The 16,087-nt window shown below is 38.6% G+C and overlaps 1 protein-coding gene across 2 annotated transcripts; it reads right to left on the bottom strand.

The window, feature by feature from the left end:
• Nucleotides 1–5,937: 5,937 nt before the first annotated feature.
• Nucleotides 5,938–16,019, bottom strand: HSPD1 (heat shock protein family D (Hsp60) member 1). 2 transcript variants are annotated; one of them, XM_074364220.1, is made up of 12 exons: nt 16,000–16,019; nt 14,680–14,855; nt 13,397–13,649; nt 11,957–12,039; nt 11,278–11,373; nt 10,603–10,696; nt 10,237–10,405; nt 8,551–8,650; nt 7,737–7,982; nt 7,187–7,361; nt 6,709–6,887; nt 5,938–6,563 (listed from the first exon to the last, which is right to left on the bottom strand). In XM_074364220.1, exons 2-12 carry the CDS (start codon nt 14,851–14,853, stop codon nt 6,411–6,413), a joined length of 1,722 nt encoding a protein of 573 aa, XP_074220321.1. In that variant the 5' UTR covers nt 14,854–14,855; nt 16,000–16,019; the 3' UTR covers nt 5,938–6,410. The 2 variants fall into 2 exon arrangements, with proteins under 2 accessions (XP_074220321.1, XP_010970214.1); XM_010971912.3 differs by lacking the exon at nt 16,000–16,019 and adding an exon at nt 15,784–15,942.
• Between the last annotated feature and the right edge of the window lie 68 nt (nt 16,020–16,087).

The following is a 16,087-nucleotide window of genomic DNA, read 5'->3' as shown; positions in this document are numbered from 1 at the left end:
ATCAATATTGATCCCCTTCTCTCTTGTCACTTCATACCCAACAACCCTCTTGCATTAGTTACCCTGACAGTCACAGTGCTATTAACTTTGTTTCATCAGATCAAGAAGGGACTCCAATAATTAGTTCCCTACATAAATGCATGTTTGCATCAACTTGTGCAGTAAATGTTTTGAGTAGCTGCTCTCTGCCAGACAGTGGGTATACGGTGGTGAATGATTGCTTGGTTGTTCCTTCACACAGGTAAAGTATCTTTCCACTTACAAATAAGCTATTTTTCCAGAGCATAGTTTGTATATAATTATGTACCTTTTAAATAACGAAGTTTTTTTTTTTTTTAAGTGGCAAAGATAAGACATTTTCTTTTTTCCCTGTACAGTACTACTTCTCTTTTGATGGAAATAAGAACCTATACTTTACCACTATTCCTACAAATGCCACAGGTAAACCCTTAGGTTCAGAATCTAACTTAGTGATTGGACGTAACTGAGCTGATACTATGATACTGTATGTACATGGTATTTTGGTGAGGGAACCCAGGAATACCCAAATATTTCCTTGATCTAGCCATCCCTGTGACCTGTGAGGTTTCCCAAGTACGGTCAGAATGCAAGGTACTAAACAGTTTATAGGAATTAAAATGAGGCATAGTGACTGGTGAGTTTCACTGTAAGGAGATCAGGTGAGCCAGACTTTCTATTGGGGGATTCCTCAAATGGCAGAATCTAGAGGTCTTTTCTCACAGTTTTCCTACACAAGTATTCTCCTATCTGCTGCCCTGGAGAAATACAGGGGTGGGAATAGAAAGGGGGACAGATGGAGTAGAAATAATGCCTGGCTGTTGGCATTTTGTAAGATTAGTAAGGGACTGAGGGCCCCATAGTTAGGAATGTAGGCTTTCCCTTAATCTATTTTTAGCTCCCTCTCTCAGCCTATCTCTGTTCTCTCTGGTGTCTCAGGCTGAGAATCATTCCTATTCAATTTCTACAGAGAATTAACCTCTAGGCATCGGTCCCCTAGTGGTGCGGGAAAGGGGAGGAGATGGGAGTCCAATATCCCAGTAATCCTTCAGCTGATTTCACCCTCATTTCCACTGCCACACCTGGCCTTACCTCACTCCCTAGACCCCCAGTATCCAGCGAGTCCAAATACTACATCTCTGGGGGAGTTCTGTGGGACTAAGTACTTTGCTTCTTGTATTCCTTCAGGTTCTTGGGTTGTAACTATATCAAGTCTAAGTCACATCACTTTTCCATCAATTTTCAAACTTCCTATAGATCTACTGACATCCCTCATCTGCAGTTGTCTCCTTGTCTTTTCTTTGTAATTTATTTCACCACTGTTTAGTGGGATTTTGAAAAGAATAAGAATGGTGAATACACTAGCTTATATAGAGAGATTTAATATGCATTCTTACTTGCATTTTTTCAAACTTAATTTTCATCTTTTGACAGATTAGACTTGTCACTAATTCTCGAGTGTAAATACTGCACATTGAGGAGAGAGAGCTCTTCAAGGCAAGTTTATGGGCCACTGTCATTACCTAGAATCCTAATCTCTTTCTTCCTCCAAGTACTAGTCATTTTTTATCCTATCCATTCATTCATATCCATTGGATGTTACTCCTTCCCCTCAGTTGCCCTGGAATTCCTTACGTATTCCTGAGGACAATTTGGGGAGTTTTTTGTTGTTGTATTTTTAATCAGAGGGGCTCTGCAGCAGTGGGTAAATACTTTTATTTGTCCCTTGTTTAATGTGTGATTTATTAATCTATGAATTTATTAAATAATTAAAATTTTAAAAAATTAAACAGCATGTCTAAGGGGAGGGTATAGCTTAGTGGTAGAGCATGTGCTGAGTATGCATGAGGTCCTGGGTTCAATCCCCAGGAACCCCATTAAAAAAATAAAAATAAATTGAATAAATAAACCTAATTACCTCCCCCCCACCAAAAAAGGTAAAATTAAGTAGCATTTCTTTAGATACTCACATACTGCTTATATAAATAACCAACCTAAGTATATGAAATTTAAATAAATTTCCCTGAATATTTAAATATTGCAGATTTAATCAAGGGCTTCTAAACATTTAACTAAAATTGCAAATTCAATATATCAGATTCTCTTTAATGTCTTAATATGTTATGAGACAGAAAGAGCCCACAATGTTATAATGATACAGTAACAGTTACACATAAATAGGATATGAGTGTTACTATTTCAGCTTCTTGTATTATTATTTCTATTTCTTCTGATGTTGCCTGTGTGAGTAGTTTTTATATCTTTCTGGACACTCAGTATATTAATTAGACTCAAACACTCAAGAAGAGACAGCATCTTAGACCAGCTGAGGTTGCAGGATGTTGGTAACCAACTGTTAAGAGCCTTGAGCCTTAGGATGAGTCCCTGTTTTTCGTTTTTGTATCAACACTTGTTACAACACGAGGGTCTTATATCCTTTGTGTTTCAGAGATTTTAATGCTTAGACACTTGATATCTTTCCTAGAAATGAAGTGCTCTTCAAGTTTTGTGTGGTTGTCAGAACCTAACTCTTGTTATTTATGGTATATTGACCTGATTTGTCAGTATAAAAAGAAAACATGTTGTCTCATGAATATATCAATATTCACGAGGTTCATGAGTTCAGCTCCAATGTTTCATTCCCTTGGGAAGTTAACTTCAAATTTCAAATTCTGGGGAATTTGGGAAATTTATTATCGTAGAACCCATTACTGGACGTTCTTTAATTATTCGTGACCTATGCTAGTTGGCTGCCGTACTCCCTTTCTACGTGATTATTTTATGAGACTCCCAGTCCCCCTCACTCTGCCGTTGGTTCAGTTCCTAGTCTCTATTTGGTTTTCTACTTTATTTTACTCCTTCCTATTTTAACTTGAATGGAAACATGAATATAATCTATACTTTATAAACAGATACATACTTATATGTCTGTACTCTGGCTTTTTTTTTTTAACATTTTTTTATTGATTTATAATCATTTTACAATGTTGTGTCAAATCCCAGTGTTCAGCACAATTTTTCAGTTATTCATGGACATATACACACTCATTGTCACATTTTTTTCTCTGTGAGTTATCGTAACATTTTGTGTATATTTCCCTGTGGCTTCTTAACGTCAGTAAGGCATTAAACATATACCATTTACTAGTTTATGTTGGAAATATCTTTTTCTAGTCTTCACATTCACTTCCTTCTTTTGAGTATTATCATGAACTCTTGGCTTCGTTCTAATTCACTATAATTATTTGTTATTATTGTTACTCAAAATATCCTAACTTGGCCAGTAGACATCCCTTGGGTTAGTTCTAGGGAAAAAAAAAAAAACCACTCTTGATATCCTTGAAAGTATTCTGTCAGGCAGCAAGTTGTGTTTCAGACCCATCCTGACTGTTTTTTCTGTCCCAAGGCAAGGACTTAACTGCTATCCAAGGAATCCTGTTCCCTTTTAGTGGAAATTAGTATTAGAGATGAAAATCTGGTTCTAGGGACATACACAAGAATTGGTGATGGGCACAAATTCTGTTGCTGCTGCCAATGATACCGTTAGGCCATTTTTTTGGTGACAGAGTCAGAGATTTTTCAAGATTACTAAATTCACAATGATTATTTTCAATTTGGTAGTTTTTCTTGTAATTTTTTATTTCACCAGCCACTTACTCCAACAGACAGCCCCTTATATTCAATCCAGTTTGAGAATCATCAGTTTGGCACTGCTGTTTGTGACGAACAGGGATATCCCTCATTACATGCCCCAAAATGTGCTTTTTAGGTTTGAGATTCTCCAAGTCCTGAGCCTAGCTGAGGCTGCCTGAGTTGCAGTAGAAACATTCTATTTTCTCAACTCTTTTCCTAAAACAGCAACATCTGACTTCATAGTGTCATTCCTTTTTCCTTGGTTATTCCTCTATCCATCTTTAAAGCAGATCCAGCTGCCTTTTATTAAAGGTTCACCTTGATGGTCAGGGCTAAATATTGGATCAGTGGCTTGTGTCCCCTCAAATGCCCCTTTTCTCACTCAGGCTCATACATTTGTTCTCCTAACACTCCTGCAAAAATTTCTGCCTTGAAAAGGCCCTCCGTGGGTCTGTACTGTTCAAATGAATCCTACTTGCTTTCAAGTATGGCATTTAGGGCCTGGACATTATATTTTGTGTGGTTTCCCAAGAGATTTCCATGAAGGAAGGCCCTGAGCAGGTTTCCTCAGAGATCTACCATTCCTGCTTCCTCATCTAGTCACCACCATCTTTAGCCTTGACCAAATAAATGGTGTTTGAAGGAACCACCTTGTTTCTGGATACTCCTGCTTCTCGCTAGAATCTCTCCAATACTGGAATCACCTTGTGCAGTTCTAGTGAAGAAAGGAAAAAGGAATTTCCCCAACCACCTGTATTGACTTCTCTGGCTGCAGCTTTCAGTTTTCTTAAAATTGCCTAGATCCTGGCTTATGGGTTCATTCCAGGCTTGCTCTTTGGTTTGAATTTGAGCTCTTCAATCAAACCGTGATTCAAATCTGGGGTCTACCACTTAAATAGCTCTGAGACTTTGATAAAGTACTTAACCTTTCAGAGCCTGCTTACTAACTGTAGTATAGGTGTAGTAAGTAATCCCTAATTGAAGATTGTTCTAAGGGTTAAAATGATGCAAGTACTTAGTCCAGTGTCTAGCACATATAACTTTATATAATTTTTTTCCTCCGTCTCATTGGGCTCATCATTCTCTGAACTAATTAATAACTAGAAATCTTCAAAGAAAACTAGAAAGCAACTAGAAATCTCTAAAAATCCCAGGTATTTCTCACTTTCTTTTCTTCTATTCATGTAGGTTGGCCTTTAAGATACTAATTATATAAAACCGTTTCCCTATAGTTCCTTTTCCTCTAACCCTTGATAGTATTAGCTCTTTTGCTTTCTGCCATGTGAATAGCCAAAGCTATGTTCTAGGCAAGTTTTGTTTGCTTAAAATGCCTTTTATTCATTCAGTCCCCTCTAATCTGTCATTGTTTCTAACCCAACGAAGTTGAACAATGCAGAGGTATTTCTAGGTGCAGAATTTCAAGTGACTTCGGCTTTTGATCTGTGATGAACTTTATTTTTCCTTCTATTTCTGTCCAAACTATTCATACTAGGTAAGGAAAGCAGAAACATTTGCCTCAATGCCTACCTTACATCAAACCTCTTAGCAGCAACCCAAGAGCCAAACTGACCAACAGACTGTTGTTCCTTCCCCGGCAGGTCCAGATTCCATAGCTCTGAGGTAAGACTACATTCTTGGCACAGGTCAGAGTAAAAACTTAGATATGGCAGTTACAGAACTTGCACCTTATAGTCAATCTAGAAAGCAGTGATCTATTTTGCAAATCAGTGTTTGTCCCCAACACACTCACACACACAACCCTCCCCCCAGCTACTATATTAAAAATAAGCCATACCTCTATACTGTGTTATCTAATAAAGACAGTGCACTGAGACAGAAAACCATTTCAAGGTAAGAAACAAAGGTGATCACACTGGGCTGTGCCTGTCAAGTTGTGGATGCCCTTCCCCCACTATACATTATGCTGGCACACACCTCTTTTTCACTGAACACATTTCATCCTACAAACCCCACCCTCCTCACTTGTGAGTACCTAGCAGGGAAACCACTGCTTCTCTGTTATGCTGAAGCTCTAGAACAATAACTGTAATTCTTGTAAGAAACAAGTTGCTCTTTTCTTTATGGTCAAACCCTAAGATACACAATATTCAGAGTTACCACTTTTAAAAATTCCCCCCCATTACCAATGTAATAATGTAATCCAGTCTGCAGCAAAGAGAAATACTATAGGTGGAATAACTTTATAAACTTGTGCGAAACCCCACCCCTCCTCCTTAAATTGGCTTTCATTCCTTGTATCTCTGGATCATGGAAAGGCTAACACAATTAACTTTAAACAATTTTTATTACACAAAGGTTGTCACATAATTGGATATTTCTCTACTCTGTACACAATTATTCTTACTCTCCACAGAAAGGCTGCTTCTTAACTTCTCATCTGGTGATGGCAAGTACTAAAATCCTGACTTTAACAGAATAGTAGTAAAAATGCCTCAGTGATTTAAGTTGAAAGCAGTACATTGGTACATGGCTCTTATTCTCATTTATCAGGAATGTACAAATGTCTTTATTCAAAAAATACAAAATAAATTATCTGTAGGTGTGGACAATGACAGCAGTAAACCATTCCATGTTGTCAACTGAAACCAGTAACTGATGGTTATAGTGATTTTCTTAAACATCAGCCAGCCTTTTCTTCAGTCATCTCCTTCAACCGACCCCTCTTGAAGTTATTGGTGAGGAATGCTGCCTCGAGCCTCCTCTCACAGTTCACTAATGGTAAAGCACTATTCTAGGAATTAGAACATGCCGCCTCCCATACCACCTCCCATTCCACCCATTCCACCCATGGCAGGATCCTTCTCTTCCTTAGGAATTTCTGTGACTACAACTTCTGCTGTAGTTAACAGAGAGGCCACTCCAGCAGCATCCAGCAATGCCGTTCTTACAACCTAGGGGAAGTTTGATAAAATATTACTTTTCCTTAGTAAAAAATAAACTAGACCTAATGAAGAGTTCTTGAAAGTATTCCTGACAGTGGTCAAACTATTTACTATATAGTTTATAGTCACTATTTGATAGTGGCCAATTACTTACCTTAGTTGGATCAATGATTCCTTTTTCCACCATATTCACAAAATCTCCAAGCATAGCATCATAACCAACTTCTGAAGAACTCTGCAAAATTTTCTCAACTATCAATGATCCTTCAACACCGGCATTCTTAGCAATTGTCATTGCAGGAATTTTGAGTGTTCTTTTAATAATTTCTATTCCTATAAAGAAAATAATTTTTAGCAAATTAATTTTAGTTCTTTTGTATTAAAGCACAATTCTACTCGTAAGAGTACGGATATTGAAAAATTCCAACTAGGAAGATGCCACAGATCAAATCATTCCTCCTGAAAGACGTGACGCATCTTTCGTCTCTCCCTGACATCAGCACTATTCTACTTCCGTTATTCTGGAAATTGCTTTGTGACTTCTTGTTCCACTTAGTGGGCAGCAACAACATAATTCTAACAGAGTCTAAAACCTGGCTGCAAATAAACTAATTTCTAAGGTAACTTTTTACCAATTTTTTGATCTTCATTAGCTGGAGTTATTGAATCCAAGGCTGGAATGCACCGAAGCAAGGCACAGCCCCCTCCTAGAACGATGCCTTCTTCAACAGCAGCTCGTGTAGCATTAAGGGCATCAGTAACTCTGTCTTTCTTTTCATTTACTTCAACATCACTTGTTCCACCAACCTGAAGATTAAGAAAGAATTCCAGTTAGTATGGCCTCTGCCATTCAAGATGCTGACTGCCAGGAGTCATTAAAAAGCATCTGGTTTACTTAAAAAGCAATTTTACAAAGGCTGCCTATTAAACAGTTAACAGAGTGAGTTTAGTGTCAGACTCCAGAATGATCATTGAACATCTTCTCCCACACAATCCCCCCACTACAAGTTCAATTCTGGTTTTAAGAATATTTCAGTAAAGAAATTTTATAAATAAGTATCTCCACAAGAAAGTGGATTCCCTAAACATTTTGGTTACATGGCATTATTGGGGAATACCACTGAAACAATCATTCTTGGGCTAGAACCCAAGCAGCTTATAAAATACAACAATGAATCTTACCTTCAGCACAGCTACACCATCTGAGAGTTTTGCCAGACGTTCATTCAGTTTTTCCTTTTCATATTCACTGGTTGTGATATCTAACTGCTCAATGATTTCTTGAATACGCTTTTCAATTTGAGCCTTGTCACCTTTCCCTTTCAAGAGCATGGCATCATCTTTGGTCACAATGACCTCTCCAACTTTTCCTAAGTCATGGGGCTGAACATCTTCAAGATTTAGAGTCAGTCCCTCTTCTCCAAATACCTACAAAAACATTAAAAAAAAAAAAAAAAAAAGGAACCAATTACAGATTATACTTTTTTCATTATATCAAGTTTATTAATATATCACACAGGTGTTTTGAAGAGAGAAACATCTTATAATACTATGTTTCTTTGAAACATGAGATTTCAAGACCATAGCTAGTCCAGACAAAACTGAGTATTGTCTTTCATTACATTTCCAACTGCTCACTTAATCCTCAATTAATATTAGCTTTTTTGAGAAAAGTATAAACTCATCTAAGGCTATACTTTTAGTGGAACAAAGACTAGAACCTAGGCTTAAACTCTGAAGTCCTGTCTTTCTAGTACATTCCTGAAAACATGGTAGTCAATAAGCCCATTCTTGTGCCAGAGTCCTGGCAAGTTAAACAAAGGGACCTTCGCAGTACTATTTAACCCAACCTCCTCCTCCCCACATCCAGCAGAAACACAGATTAGGTGAGCTGACAGTAGTATCTGACTGTGAAAATGTGAATTCTCCTCATAAACCTCAGACCTGGATGTGTGACTAACATGCAGTAAATCAAAATCACATTTATTTTACTTACTGCTCCACCAGTAGCAATAGCCATGTCTTTAAGCTGGTTCTTTCTATTGTCACCAAAACCTGGAGCTTTGACTGCTACAACCTGGAGACCAACTTTCAGCCTGTTAAGAACAGTTATTAAGAAGATTTAAATTTTACAAAAAATACCTGTCTAGTTCTTCAAGTTCTGACTAAGGTTACTTAGGAAGCTGAACTTCTAAAGATTTTTTTTTTTTTTTTGCCACCTGGCAACTTTTAGATAAACTGAGACAGGAAAGAACAATTTATCCACATTTGCTAGTGTCTGCTTACCTTCTTAATATAAACTGCTGACCTTACATCCCTGTTGAAAATGTGTAAGTTAAATATAGTGATAACTATTTTATAGATTGTGAGGATCAGAATTACTCTATACTAAATTTGGGGGTCATCTAGTCAGCAATTACCCCTACTGGATGGGTTCCATTTAGTATTAAGCTCCTATTAAAGTCAAGCTTGAGCAGCTCTTTCTTTTTTATTGAGATATAGTTGATTTACAGTAAGTTTTATGTGTATCACATAATGATTCATAATTTTAAAGGTTATACACTTCATTTACAGTTATAAAATACTAGCTATATCCTGAGCAAGCAGTTTTTAATTCAGTTCCTTTATAAATGTAAAATACTGCTGATAATAACATTAAGTTTATATACAATTTTTATCAGGTAATGAACTTAGAACATAAAATTTATAAAATGCCCAGTTGAGACTAGGCTGTGAAATGGAAGGAATATACAAACGTTTAAGACAGAAATGATCAATTTTATTAAGAAGTCAAAATAAAAATCAGATTTAAACTGATGGTATGCCAAGTAAATTGGAGATCCAACTTTACAGCTACCAGTAAAATGGCTCCATGAAAACTCCTTAGGCCTGCTTTTTCTTTTTTTTTTTTTTTTTACTTCGGTTTCAAATCCCACAACTCTAGGGCTTTTTCATAACCCAAAAAGCAAATCCAGGCTACAAACATTCCAGGATAATTCACTTAGGTCAGGTCAAGGTGTGCAATTCTCTAACATATACCTGCTATTTCATTTGTGTCCTTCCATTATAATAAAATTGGAGAATCTCATTTCTAATATACCTCAGTTCTAAGACTAGGAAGAATGTGTATTTTAATAATGCCCTAAGATAACTGTTTGCAGCATTAATATTACCTGTCTTACACTAGAAAATACATTAAATTATAGATTTAAAAAATTAAGTGAACAGACCTCAGCTTACTTCAGGTAGAGGCCCAATCTCTATTTCAGACTATACATTAACATTTTCTTTTTAACATATTACGTAAAATACCAATGGCTAAATACACTTAGGTTAGAATGGTAGTTGTTTATTTATCTCTTCCCATGCAAAATTATAATTGGGAAAATATTTTTCTCTGGAAGTCTTTTTTTAAAAACAGAAGAAAACACAAGTCAGTCACCTTCAAAACAACTGTAAACTCTTAGGCTATCTTATGAAAGAGTTGCACAAAACATTAGGGCTCTGGGACCCCACTCAAAAAGACAGAAACATGACTGGACTAAGGGTTCATGAAGCACACCTACACAGCTCTAGATACAAACACAAGTGGTTTGGTGTGGAGGTACATACTGGAGATTTCAATCAATACAAATAACTGCCTTTCAACTGGAAATGTAAACCAAATACCACTGCCTATTACCTATTCAAAACGAGTGTACTCAGAGCTTCTCCATCCACATCTTCAGCAATTATGACCAAGGGTTTACGGTGAGCATTGGCAATTTCAAGAGCAGGAACAATGGATTGGACACTAGAAATTTTCTTTTCACTCAATAAAACATAGGCATCTTGGAATTCACATTTCTGACCTGCAAAAAACAAAGACTATTTCTAACCAACTTCAGAACATTATTCTGAAAATGACTACAATTTATTTAAGTGAAAAAGCTCTAAACCAAAGTACCAGTACACTTTATGTTAAAAAAAAATTTTTGGGTTATTCCTGGGTTCTATCCCCGGTACCTCCCTTTAGAGAAAAACAAAAATCAGTTACTGATTTACTTACCTTTTGATGTATTAATAAAGTATGGAGAAATATAACCTCTATCAAACTTCATGCCTTCAATAATTTCTAATTCATCATTCAGTGTTTTTCCATCCTATGAAAATCAAAGAATTCGTTATATGAATTTCACTTAAGAAACACTAAGGTTCCAATTACAGACTAATTTTTATCAGGTCCTCACTTCTCATAAGGAATCCAGGTAGGACTACCAATGCCCCAGGGCATCCAACTCCATATCTGCAAAAGTTTCAAGAATGCATATTTGAACTAATTTTTACATCTATCATTTATTTATTTTTTTTTCTTTTTATATTTTTACAGTATCATTTAAGTCAGGATGGATTTACTCCTAAAGGCAAAGTTTAATAGTTCACACAAAACACAGTAAGCACTCTATTCTATATAGGTGCCTATTATACCCATGAAAAATGAAATATACTTTTGGAAACACATATAGATCAAAATTTTTTTCATTTTGGGGAGAGGAAATTAGATTTATTCATTCATTTTTTAAAATGGAGGTACTGGGCATTGAACCCAGGACCTCATAGATGCTAAGCACACACTCTACATCACTGAGCTATACCCTCCCCCCAGATCAAATTTTTGTATTTGTAAAACTCAGATTTCATTACCAAACACCTCATTCCAATCCATCATTAAAAACACACTTGCCTTTACTGTGATAACGCCCTTTCTTCCAACCTTTTTCATTGCATCAGAAATGATGTTACCAATTTCTTTGTCTCCATTTGCAGAAATCGTAGCAACCTGAAATAATGAAATAACTCTTCCAAATAAGGCTAGTGTCCTCAATCAACTCCCTTACCCTCTCCCAGTTTCCAAATTGATACATCCTTGGTGGGAAGCTAGAAGGACAGTGACAGTGGTGAGACGGGGGAGGGGATTTTATGGCATAATTCTAATGGTTGTTTTCAACTTTTAAAATTCATTATTTACCCTCATTATTTTTGAAAGATATGAAATAAACACACAATTATTCTTTTAAACAGAAACAGAAGAGAAAAGGGAGGCTGACGCTTATTTTTACCCCTTGACAAATGTGGCAGTATTACAAATTATGCAACTTTGATAAATGGACAAGGAACATTTTCCACACATACAAATGAGTTTTTATTTGGAGCCATTTAGAACTAAAATGACAACCCATTTAAGATTCAAATTATGGTCACTGCATTACTTTCAAATGCTTCAGGAGCAAGAAAAATGCTTCCAATGCTGGTGACTGGGAAGTATTGTTATTCTGACACTAGTTGGTAATTATGGAACAAAATCATGTTACTAAAACTTTAAAAAAAAATTTATCATAAAATATTACCAAAAATTTTTGTACCTGGGCGATCTCTTCAGGGGTTGTGACAGGTTTAGACTGCTTCTTAAGTTCAGCAATTACAGCATCAACAGCTAGCATCACACCTGGTTGAAGAACAAATATTACAGTGCTCATTCTCTCATGGCTCCATATCAAGTAAAATTTCTGGTTCACATTACATGTTGCAATGCCTTAATGCTTATGCACTGCTCCTGAGTCAGCACTTCTCACGTGGAGGAAGATGGCATGCACTGGAACGGGAACTTTAATAAATGAAGTCCCACAGTGCCAAAATTATTATGAAAATTGTATTTTAAAAAACCCAAGGTGTACAACTTCAAGAATTTCACCATCCAACTCATTCTGTGTAAATCTTCCCCATAATATGTCGTATATTTCTATGAGGGTCATCCAACACATTTCCCCTCAACTGAATGACACAAAAAGCACCCAAATGGATTACAGTCCATTATTTTAAACAAGTGTAACTCTCAAGGATAAGGACTTTCTTGTGGCTGTGCCCTTGGGTTTTTAAGTGCCTGAAACTTTCTCACTTAAAAAATATGTAACTATGAATAAAACATCTTTAACATACAGCATCCCGATGTGGATTTGAGAAGCCCATTTTGTTTGAACAGGACTAGCTCTTCCCTTCTTTGAGAAATGTTACTTCAAAAAAAAAGCAAGTTGTGTGAAAACAATGACTTTATTTGGGAAGTATCCTTAATAACCTCAATTCAACTTGCGAGTGGTTAATGCAACACACTCATTTGGATCTCAAACACTGAAATAGATGAGATTATGATACCTCAGAACACTAGAGATGCCAGTTCTCACAAAGTTATTAATGGCATCCCCCTTTACTATCCTGGTTTAAGTTTCCTAATTTGGATGATAACAAACCCTAGAGATACATAGCAATTCCATGCCAAGGAGAGATCTTTAAATTGTGGCCCAGCTCCCTAAAACAAGCAAAAATAAACAAAATGCAGACGAATACACAATATGTGCTGTTAAGAGGCAAGGGAAAAAAAAGCAAACTCATTCTGACACCCTGGGTGACATGGTTTCTTGTTTAGCCCTACTTTCCACATAACTAAAGTAAAACATCAAAACTGTATAGTCTCTTTCTGTTCTGATTCTCATTAAATTTACTATTTTCAAGGTACACAATATATGCTGTAACTTCCAATATAAGCTGTTGGTTTAAGGGAGAAGTGGGGGACAGGGGATGACAGGGATGGATGACTGTGGAAAACAGGACTGTCTTAGTCACATTTCCCCCTTTGATACCTAGCACAGAACCCACCACATAGCCAAACGTAAGATCACTACTCAAGAGATTTTTTTTTAAGGATTTTTAAAGATTTTTCAGGAAAGAGGAAAAACAACAAAGAATCAACTAATATAATTTAACTGATAGTTTAAAACACTGTGATGACAATAAAGAAACACTCCTACCTCTCCTGATTTCCACTGGATTAGCACCTTTGCTAATCTTCTCGAACCCTTCCTTGGCAATAGAACGTGCTAGTACAGTTGCAGTAGTGGTGCCATCCCCAGCCTCTTCGTTTGTGTTATTGGCAACATCTTGAACAAGTTTAGCGCCAATATTTTTATATTTATCCTTTAAGTCAATGGACTTTGCAACAGTCACACCATCTTTTGTCACTTTGGGACTTCCCCAACTCTGTTCAATAATCACTGTCCTTCCCTATAATTGCAGAGGAAAAAAAAGTCACAGACTCACGATTTAACTTAAAATAGGAGCAGTTTTTATAATAGGCAATTACTTGAAAGCCTCAGTTCAACACCTGACAGCATGAACCTCAAGGGCAAGCTCATCAATGTTCTTAGTTTACAAAGTGACCTCTTTGTTGCAAAGTACATTTCCTTGGATGAGATGTTATAGGAGATAAAAGTCCTAGAGACCCATGTCATCTTATAAAATAAGAACACAAGATAAACTAATAGCAATTTCGTGGATTATACTGAAATTCTAGAAGTCTTCACATAATTTATACTTAAGTTTTGTCCCGTGCCTGCTATCTCTAATAGTACTGTGAAAACTTTAAAACTTGCTTTAAAATTTACTTTCTAAAATATTAACAGCAAGATAAGTACAGCATACCCTTCCTGAGTTGTTCAACATTAAATCTCAAATATAGTGCAAATAGTATTGTGGCTTTGAATTTGAACCAAAGCTGCTTCTTGTGAGGCACGCAAATACCTTATTTTACAGGTTTGATCACTTCGATATTTGTAATGTCTTCAATCTGAAATGCACTCGACCATGCATGACCCTCAGAAAGGTTTCTTCAAATTACTCATTACCCTTTATTTCCCAATCTATTTGTTAAATGAGACTTAAACTTTTAAATGTGCTTTGGAACACAAGGGACAACAGGAAAACGTTAGGTTAAACTAGAACCTACAAGCACATGAGGTATTATGGAAGTTACTCTCTTCCCTCTATGCTTGGTACTAAGCACTGGGAAAGAAATCAAAATCTAACTCAAGCAGGCAAGCAAAATTAATTCTACCCTGAGTTTAACAATCTATCTTGAGCTAGGAGTTAACAATTTGATTACGTCACATCGTACAAAATAAGGTTTTGCAAATTCGGCAGATACTGTTTAAAGTCACCAAAGCACTGTTCAATAGCTTTGTATGACTACTCGCCATCAACAAAATGTTATTCTTTAACAATATCATAAATAACAACAAAATAACGATACTGATACCTTTGGCCCCATAGTAACGGCTACAGCATCGGCTAAAAGGTCTACACCTTGAAGCATTAAGGCTCGGGCATCTGCACCAAATTTTACATCTTTGGCATAAGCCCGAGTGAGATGAGGGGCCAGTGCTCTGGACACTGGCCTAATCTGGCGAAGGACTGCGGGTAATCGAAGCATTTCTGGAGGAGAAACAAGCAGATTATCAATATAATACTAGCACTACCCGTGGTGTGTTACAACGCGATCACCTGTGCAACAGAACAGGAACTGTTAGAAGCGAGCTGGGCTGACCTCTGCCAGCCACTGCACCTGGGCCTCGGAACGCTCCACAGCCCCGAACACCAGCAAATAGCGCAAGCTTTAAGAAACAGGCCGCCCCACGCCTCATCTAAAGCACGAGCACAAAACATATCCTTCCCCATGGCCACCTACCCCGGACGCTAAAAACGAGTTAATCTTTCACCGCTAAAATGGCCTTGTGAGCAAAACCGCTCCAAATGCCCCTGAAAACCCAAGTCAACAGGGAAGAGGCAGGCTATAAACCCAAATGACCAAGGGAGTAAAAATTCTCCCGAAGGTGCAAACATCCGCTGAGTAAAATGTGTCCTCATGTATCCACTCGGGGATACTGTATCAGGGCGGCATGCAAGGCCGCGATGCTGGGGGCGGCGGCACGGCCCACTCTGAGCGGCCCCACGTGTTTTTCCATCAGGACACCCAAGCAAGGTCAAAGGTGGAGGCGATGTACCCCAGCTGTCCGCGGGGCCAAGGGCGGTTCCCACGCGCAACGACCACCCTCCCCGGCACTCTACACCCGGCCAGAAACGGGCTGCATCGGAGGACCCATGTGAACACACTTCCCCGATTCCACACACACTCCCGGGTAAGCCCTCCCTGCTGCGCCCTGACCGGGCGGGAGACCCGGGAACTCCACTGCGCACGTGATGGGTCCCCTCATGGACCCACGAGGCCTGGCTCTGCGGGCCTGGGCCTGCAGCGCCCCGGGGAAGCTCTGGCTGTCGCCGGCCCGCCAACTCAGGACAGCGGGGGAAGGCCGGCTCAGGGTTCCGAAGCGCAAGGGTAAGGCGGCGCGGGGCGGCCGCGTACCTGCGGGGCAGCGGCACGATGTGCGAGCGGAGAGACAGGCCGACGGCGGCGAGTGAGGGACAGAGCGCAGGGCGCACACGGCAATGAGCTTGTGTCCCCTCCCTCCGCGGCTCCCCCCGCCCCTCCGCAGCGCGCGTGCGGGCGGCGCCCACCCCTTCCCGTCGGCTCGGGCCCGGCAATCTGCACGCGCCGCGCGCCAGCCCCGCCCCTCCCTACCCGCGCTAGGCCAGGCCGGCGAGCTCAGCTCTCTCCGGCCGGCTTAGGCTAGTTCCCGGGCGGCGCGCCGTTCCAGAACTTTCTGGGA

The sequence above is a fragment of the Camelus bactrianus genome, chromosome 5 (assembly GCF_048773025.1).
Source record: "Camelus bactrianus isolate YW-2024 breed Bactrian camel chromosome 5, ASM4877302v1, whole genome shotgun sequence".
NCBI lineage: Eukaryota > Metazoa > Chordata > Mammalia > Artiodactyla > Camelidae > Camelus > Camelus bactrianus.
The sequence above is the reverse complement of the archived record's forward strand: the minus strand, read 5'-3'. Positions and strand labels throughout refer to the sequence as shown.